Source organism: Trachemys scripta, chromosome 21, assembly GCF_013100865.1.
Source record: "Trachemys scripta elegans isolate TJP31775 chromosome 21, CAS_Tse_1.0, whole genome shotgun sequence".
NCBI lineage: Eukaryota > Metazoa > Chordata > Testudines > Emydidae > Trachemys > Trachemys scripta.
In genome coordinates this window covers 466,140-474,850 of record NC_048318.1, presented here as the reverse complement: position 1 = coordinate 474,850, position 8,711 = coordinate 466,140, and the positions used below count along the sequence as shown (strand labels likewise).

The 8,711-nt window shown below is 43.8% G+C and overlaps 1 protein-coding gene across 4 annotated transcripts in view; it reads right to left on the bottom strand.

Annotated features, from left to right (window-relative positions):
* Positions 1-1,254: 1,254 nt before the first annotated feature.
* Positions 1,255-8,711, bottom strand: part of FEZ1 (fasciculation and elongation protein zeta 1) — a 152,224-nt gene continuing 144,767 nt past the window's right edge. For all 4 annotated transcript variants that reach the window (XM_034754586.1, XM_034754583.1, XM_034754584.1 and 1 more), the window contains one exon: positions 1,255-4,195. In XM_034754586.1, the coding sequence (XP_034610477.1) occupies positions 4,179-4,195 (17 nt within the window). In that variant the 3' untranslated portion in view covers positions 1,255-4,178. The remainder of the gene's footprint in view (positions 4,196-8,711) is intronic.

The following is an 8,711-nucleotide window of genomic DNA, read 5'->3' as shown; positions in this document are numbered from 1 at the left end:
TCTTGATTGATATTTTCATATATGGAAGGCAATGTAGTCTACTGAATCATCATGCTGGCAGGGAGGACATTTGGGTTCTTATTCTGGCTCTGCTATTCGAGATGGCCTGGTCTACACTACACAGTTAGGTTGACATAAGACAGTATATGTGAACCTAGTTGTGTATTTGTGTACACTCAAATTTGTGCGCCATTATAATAACTTACTAACACCCTCTCCCAGACTGGCATAAAGTCAATCAATGTATGTAGGGGAACCTAGTTTGAGTGTAAAAAAAAAACTTACTTATCATAGAATATCAGGGTTGGAAGGGACCTCATGAGGTCATCTAGTCCAACCCCCTGCTCAAATCAGGACCAATCGCCAACGAACTCATCCAAACAAGGGCTTTGTGCAGGATGACCTTAAAAACCTCTAAGGAACGAGATTCCACTAGGTAACCCATTCCAGTGTTTACATCGACCCTAAATGTCATCCAGCAGGGGAGTTATTTCAGCTTCTTAAATTTTGCTTTCCATAATGATTATACTGACAATGATACCTCTGTGTGTTTTAGCTGCAACTGCTGCCATTGGGGCCTTCACACCCACAGAACATCTGAGCCAGATAAGGAGAAGAAAGACGAGAACTCGGGATGACATGTTCAATGAGATCCTGCAAACCAGTGCTTCATCAGAGAACGAGCATAGGTCCTGGAAGATGAACATTGCAGACGCCCTGGAGAAGGACAAAGTGGAGCAGTGAAAGGTGCAGGGCAAGGAGAAGGAGATGCATCAGGACATAGTGGGGCTTCTCAGGCAGCAAACAAATATGCTGCAGACTCTGGTGGGCCTGCAGAGTCAACAAGCCAAAGTGTCCTTCCCTCTGCAGCCCACTCAATACTGGGACCACCTTATACCCCCTCAACATTCATTGTGGCATCAGGGCTTGCTGCAGTACCCCAGCCACTCCATTCTGGGGGCCATGAAAGTCAACCATAGCTTCACATACTCTGACCTGTCAACGCCACAGCTGATTTTATGTAGCTGAAATGGGCATGCATGTCCTTTCCGCTTCGTATCTTCTGATCTCTTAATTTAGTAAATTTTATTAAGTTTTTAATATATTTGCTTTTAAATTGCCCAGGTTCCGTTTTTTTCATGGGGTTTTGGTGGGGATTGCACTGATTTGGTTACAGAATAAAATTCTGTGATTTGAAACATAATTCATCTTTATTAGTTAAAAACATATGCTGGCTGGTGCTCATCAGTTCTGAAAGCGACCTGTTACTGCACAGTGCCACACAACTCATAAGATTAGTCACAAGCACTAATAACAGATGCATTGATAATGTTATATCTCTACATGTACAGCAATCACCACAGGAGTCATATCGGGCCACAGAAGAGCAGGCCAGGTAGAGCACAATACAACCGCACACACTACTCTGGTTCACTATTAAAATGGTCTTTCAAATCCCCTCTGAGCCACATAGCTCTGCGTTGAGCTCTTCTAATAACCCTTGTATCTGGCTGTTCCAATTCAGCTGACAGCCGATCCCCCTCCACCCTGCCAGTAACTTCTCCCCCTTTGCTTCACAGCTATTATGCAGGACTCAGTGGGTATCTATAAGCATTGGGCTCTTTTTCTCACAGAGGTCCAATCTTGTGAGTGAACGCCAGCATCCCTTCAAACAGCCAAAGGCACATTCAACTGTCATGCTGTGCCAGTAACTGCTGAATCCTTCCTTTATGCTGTCGAGGTGGCTGGTTTACAGCTTCATGAGCCAAGAGAAAGTCTGCATAAGGCAGGATCATTTCTGGCATTTCAACATCACTAATGGTAATCCACCAGTTGGGGGGAGGGGAAAATCTCCCTGCTTGGACTTTCTGAACAGTCATGCACCTTCCCTGACCAGCCCACACTGATGTTGGTGAAGCGTCCCGGGTGAGCCACAAGCCCTTACACAACCATGGAAAAGCAGCCTTTTTCTGTTGATGTACTCTGTGGAAAGGTGGTCTGGTGCCAAAATAGGGATTTGTGTACTGTCTATCATCCACCTGCAGGTCGGGAACCCGATTGCTGCAAATCTATTCACTGTGTTCCGCACATTGTTGAGAGTCACATTCCTGAGTAGCAGGAGGAGATTAATGGCCCTGCAAACTTGCATGACATAGGCCCCTGAGGTGGTTTTTTCCAACTCCAAATTGATTCCTCACTGCCTTATTTAGACACCTGACTCCAAGAGAGGAACCATCAGCTGAGATAGGCATCTCCCTCCTGGAGTTCTCTCTCAGAAGGGGCAGGGCTTAGAATTGCCTATTAGCTAGTTTAGGCAGCTCCCTCCTCAGAGGGCTGGGTTTTGTGGATTCCATCCTGGGCGCTTGTCTTTCCCCGTGCGTTGTACCTGGAACCCAGGTTACCTAACTCTGAGCTGTGGGGTCCACTGGTGACAAGGTTCCCAAAAGTGAGGCATTGCAATGCCCAAGCCCCTTTGTGTATCTAGCCCCTAGTTTTTAAAGAGGCTTGCTAAACTGTGCTGTGAAATTTGAATCTGGTTTCTGTGTAAATTCCCATCTGTGTGTGTACTCCGTAAGTAACTGGGCATTTAAATGTTCACTTCCATGTGCAAAGATGGGATTTTGTCTATGTGCCTGCAACACAACTCACTCAGCCTCTTGGCAGTTTAGGGGATTAGCTCCTTCCAGGTCTGATGCCCTTTCTTTGCACAAGGGGGCCCCCCTTTCTCTCTCTGTCTGGGACTCAGCGTACTCCTTCATGAGTCCTGCTGCAAGATCACAGTTGTTCTCCCCTTCTGTGATATCAAAGTCTCATTGGACGACTGTCCCAGGCAGTCTTTGGCTGGCTGATAGGGGAACCCAGGCTTACCCACTATTCCGGGATCCAGTCCTGGGACCCTATTTCCAGTAACTATGGTCTACTTGCATTTAGACCCTGTTGCTGTTGCCCCTGGACTCCTTCCTATTTCTCTAGTCCTATCTTCTAGCCTCCCCCTCTTTTCAGTTTTATCAGTCCAAATTCCTTCCTCCCAGCAGGTAATTGCAGACTACCTAACTCTGTAGCCCCAAACACAGCTCTCTTCTCCCAGGGAGAAACTACAGACTACTTTCCTTAAAGCCCCTTTACTGCCAACTTTCTGGCTTTATAACATCCCCACCTATTCCCTCTCAGCTGGGCTCCATCTTCAATTAGCCTCTCAATCCCTGGCTCTTCCCCAAAAACAAGTTAATTGACAACATTTAACCTGCTCTGTCTTGTGTGAGGTGGACACCCTATCAGAGTGCCAACTATTAGCCAAGTATTAGGTACAATTATGAGGGACCTTTGAAAATTGACTACACCTGCTACACAATTACTCTGTGTAGCGGATACAATGGACTCTGATCCAGATGAGTTAATCAAGACACCGTCACTTCAGAATCAGTAAGAAGTTAGAATGATGTTACCAGTGATGGGTTTGGCTTAGGAGTTTAGAGCATAGACACATGGGGATGTAGAAGTGAATATTCCTGATTCATGCAAAGGCTCGGACTGGCATGTTAGCTCAGCTATTTGTGACTCTATGGACAGTTTCCACTTCCACTGAGAATTCTACTATAGGATCATAGAAGATTAGGGTTGGATGAGACCTCAGGAGGTCCATCTAGTCTGTCTTCTGCTTAACATTTTGTAAAACAAATCTCTGGCTCCAAAGAACTCTTTTAAGGTAAAGAGCATAAACTATTTTCTTTTCCAAAGTTACATTTGTCTGTTTGAGGGGGGTAAGGAGCCCAGCCACGAGAATCTGAATTCAAAGCTGGTGTTAGGCAGCTGCTTCTCCAAGAAGTGTGACAACTTTTAATTAAATGAAAGTTTATTTCAGTATTTCAAAATTAGTCCCATAGTGTGATATGTTTTGGGAAGCTGGAACAAAAATACTTAGTGTGTGGTGAAGGACTGTCTCTTCATTATGTCAGGTGGCAAAGAGAGAAAATAGCAGCACCTGCCTTCACTTTTGCATTCAATGATTACTAGGACTAGAAGCCAACAGCAAAGGAATATTTTTTGCTTATGTTTAATCCAGGTTAATGCTATACATTTTTAAATACATGTTTTGGAGTTTACTCTATCATGCAGTCCCTGTGATGGAATGACTCTGGCCTTGTTGTCTCGTGTTGCACTGCGGCTCCAAAGGCAGATTAGGTAGGGCAGAGCACTGGAAGAGAGAAAATGAGATAGTTCAGGACCTGGTTGCTCTAGTATGAGGCAGGAAAATATTTCACTTCTTTGATATGTAGTGACTGAGAACACTGGCACACAAGAGCACTGTTTCTAACACAAACATTGCAGATGGTTATCACTAGCATGGACTGTCCCTGCAATGGTTCAATAGCTCCACACTACAACTCTGGGCTTTGTTGTAGTTTTTTTTGCACTGGATACCCACACAGCTGAAGAAAGAAACTATGCTTCATCCATCTCTGCTTCTGGGGCCTTGGTGTAGCAAAGAAGGAAAGGAAGGGAAAGGGTATAACCAGACAGCAGCCCACAGCTGGTGGCTGGTCCCATAGGTACTATTACCAGCTGGTGGGGTTTAGAGTAGCCACATGGTGAGGCTCTGACTGGTGTAAAAGTGGTCAAAGAATCAGGGAGCCATAATCAGCTTCCCAACATTCCCCCCATCTCGTCTGTGCCCAGCTGAAACTGGGCACAGAAGAGACTCTAGGCCTCTAGTATTACAGTGTACTAGTGTATTACACACAAAACAACACAGGAAAAGAACATGAAGGTTGCAAAGTCAGTCAGGAGATAGACAATGTCAGAATTCAGGTTGTGGGTAGAAGTGGTCCTGTGGAAAAAATGTATGTGATTATGTAATTAAAGACTGTGTCATAATGCATATAGGCTGTGCAGGCAACCTTAATTCTGCCATTTCTTACCTTTTGAGTGCTTGACTTTGCAAACTCAATAATGTTCTTTTAATTTTTGGTGTAATTACTGAGTTTTAAAAAAAAGCAAACTGAAAAACCAGAAATTGCATCACGTAGCATCATATGGACATTAACATGGGTCATTAGTAGGACTGGAACCTTTAGATCCACTGCACAGAGCTCTGAGGAGCTAATGGAGTAACTAATAGAATTAGTAGACTGTAATCCTCGACGTGGACCAGCTCTTGAGGGGGATGGGACACTTTGCCAGTGGGTTTCCCTGATATTTGCTGAGAGCAGAGGAACGGAGAGACTCGGGAATCTTGGATTCCATTCCAGGCTCTGAAGGGGAATGTTCTCTAATGGGCACAGACTGTTCTGTCCATTTTCCCCAAGCTTGAAGCCTTCTGCCCCTTCCCCTCCAACTCACCCCTGTCCAAGTCTCAGCTCTTTCCCACTACTGGCTCCTTGTCCCAATCCTATTCCTGTCACCTAGTCAGTCCCAGTCTCCACTCTTCAGAATTCTCAACCCAGCCTCAATCTTCTTGCCCGGACAGTCCTAGTCTCCCCCTTTGGACTCCCTGTCCCAGTCTTCTCCCCTCCATCCCAGTGTTCACCCCATTCTTCCAGTTCCAGTCTCTTTGCCCAGCCAGTTCCAGTTCCCCTCCTAGCTCCTCCTCTGAAGCATCTCTCTCCCTGCCCCATCTCCAGTCACCCCCACATTCACATTCCCCATCCCCACTGGCTCTCAGTCTGCCTCCCAGTGTTCTTTTTCCAGTGTTTGTGTCCCTTCCTATCTGACTCTTTTTCCCAGTCTCTTTGCTGAGCAAATCCCAATTCTCCCCCCACAACCTGGCTCCTTGTCAGATCCATCTCCTCCCCCATTCCCTCTGTACCACAGGTTCCCGGTCCTAGTCTCCTTTTTTACAATCCTCCCTTCCCCTTCCTGTTTTCTCATCCTATTTCAGTTTCCCAACCACCCACTGGTTCCTAGGCCTTGCCCAATTTCTCTCTCTGGCTCCCAGTCCCAGTCTCCCTGCCCAATCATTCGCAATGTCCTCTGTGTCCCAGATCCTAGTCCAGGTCTTCTTGCCCAGCCAGTCTCAGTTTCCCCATAACTCCCAGTCCCAGCTTCTCTTTGGCTCCCTTCCAATCTCTAATTCCAGTCTCCCTTCACTCTACCTCAGCTCCTTGTTCCAATCTACACCCCTCACACCCACCAGGTCTGGCTCTTGTCCTCTCTGCTTTTGATTCAGGCAGCTTCCACATTGCCTTGGCATCAGCAGGCAGGGCATTGAGAGCATACGAGAGACAGCCTGCGTACATAAGAGCATAAGAATGGCCATACTGGGTCAGACCAATGGTCCATCTACCCCAGTACCCTGTGTTCTGACAATGGCCAATACCAGATGCTTCAGAGGGAATGAACAGAGCAGGGCAATTATTGAGTGATCCATCCCCTGTCATTCATTCACAGCATCTGGCAGTCAGAGGCATGGGTTGCATCCCTGACCATCTTGTATAATAACCATTGATGGACTTATCTTCCATGAACTTATCTAATTCTTTTTTGAACCCACTTATACCTTTGAACTTCACAACATCCCCTGGCAATGAGTTCCACAGGTTGACCATGTGTTATGTGATAGTGCTTCCTTTGGTTTGTTTTAAACCTATGGCCTATTCACTTCATTTGGTGGCCTGTCATTTGGATGTTACGTGAAGGGGTAAATAACACTTCCTTATTCACTTTCTCCATACCATTCATTATTTGATAGACCTCTATCATATTACCCCTCGGGCATCTCTTTTTCAAGCTGAAAAGTCCCAGTCTTTGTAATCTCTCCTCACATGGAAGCTATTTCATACCACTAATCATTTCTGTTGCCCTTCTCTGTACCTTTTCCAATTCTAATATATCTTTTTGGAGATGGGGGGGGACCAGTTGCACAAGGGGTGGGTGTACAATGGCTTATTATAGTGGCATTATATTTTCAGTCTTATTATCTATCCCTTTCCTCATGGGGCCTAACGTTCTGTTCGCTTTATTGACTGCTGCTGCACATGAAGCAGATGTTTTCAGAGAACTATTGATGCTCTTTTTTTTGATCGGGTAACAGCTCATTTAAACCCCATCATTTTCTATGTATAATTGGGATTGTGTTTTGCAATGTGCATTCCTTTGCATTTATCAACATTGAATTTTATCTGCCGTTTTGTTGCCCAGTCACCCAGTTTTGTGAGATCCCTTTGTAACTCTTCACAGCCTGCTATGGATTTAACTATCTTACGTAATTTTGTATCACCTGCAAACGTTGCCACCTCACTGTTTTCCCTTTTTTTTTCCAGATCATTTATGAATATGTTGAACAGCACTGGTCCCAGTACAGATCCTTGGGGGACCCCTCTATTTACCTCTCTCCACTGTAGAAACTGGCCATTTATTCCTAACCTTTGTTTCCTGTCTTTTAACCAGTTACTGATCCATGAGTAGACCTTCCCTTTTATCTCATTACTGCTTGCTTCGCTTAAGAGCCTTTGGAGAAACTTGCAAACTGCTAAAGGCACAGAAGAGAGACACTGCCTCAGACAGTGAGGAGTTTGAGGATAGAAACAGGGGTACTTAGCTGTCTTAGATTTAGAATGACGAAATCAAAGCTCTTTTAAGACAGAAGGTCCTGATGCAGTAGTAAAAATTCTAAGGTAAATAATCACAAAAAATGAGAGAGGTGATTAGTTATTTGAAACAGCAAATAACAGCTCAGAAGGGAATTATATCAGCTTTTTCAGGAATAGGGGAGGAAAAAGTTCAAAGGCTGAGACTTTTATTGGAAGAAAGATAAAGTGCACTTCCGTGGATTCAAGAAGCACCAGTAATCTAAAACTATGTGTGATTGTAGTGAAGGAAAAACCTAAATGGAAAAAAAAACCTGGAAAAACTATCCGCCTCATCTTGATGGTAAATCTAGACAAAAGACTTAATAGGAAAAGCAGCATGATTTTAACACTTTTTAAAAATTAAATAAATAAAAAAGGAGATATAGTTATCTATTGGCTAAAAGGCAGGTAAAAATCTCTGCTATTTTACTAAATCTGAAAATTTAAATTTGTTATAAAATGTTTTTGTACATTGGTGTACTGGCATGATCCCTGCAGATCAACCCCAGTGTGTGTGTGTGTGTGTGTGTGTGTGTGTGTGTCCATCTAACCACATGAGCCTAAGTTTAAAAAAAGGTCTCTATTAATTAATCCAAATTTTAAATAAAAACACTTAAAAGAAAGTGCAATAAATGTATGGAATTAAATGCCGTTAAAAGCTTAAACTTTTTTCTAAACCCCTTAGGTAAAGTAAAGTAATAAGTACACATATAAAATGTTTTATTGCTTCTTTATTAAGAACGTGGGTTACTAGTTAAAGGTTACTGGGTTAATATGTTAATAAATATAGAATCATAGAAATGTAGGACTGGAAGGGACCTCGACAGATCATCTAGTCCAGTCCCCTGCACTGAGGCAGGAGTACGTTGGGTTTTTCTTAACCATTTGTTTAAATGTTTTGTTTCAGTCATTCAAGAAAAACATCTTTGGTTTCTGGCTGAATTTCAGTTAAAATGAAGTTATTGACTTCAGGGTTTTTTAGGCATCAACTGTTCACTGCAGTCAGCTTGTATGTCTTTCTCCTCACTGACTAACCCTGATAACCTTTTCTATATTGTCAAGTATCAGAGGGGTAGCCGTGTTAGTCTGAATCTGTAAAAAGCAACAGAGGGTCCTGTGGCACCTTTGAGACTAACAGAAGTA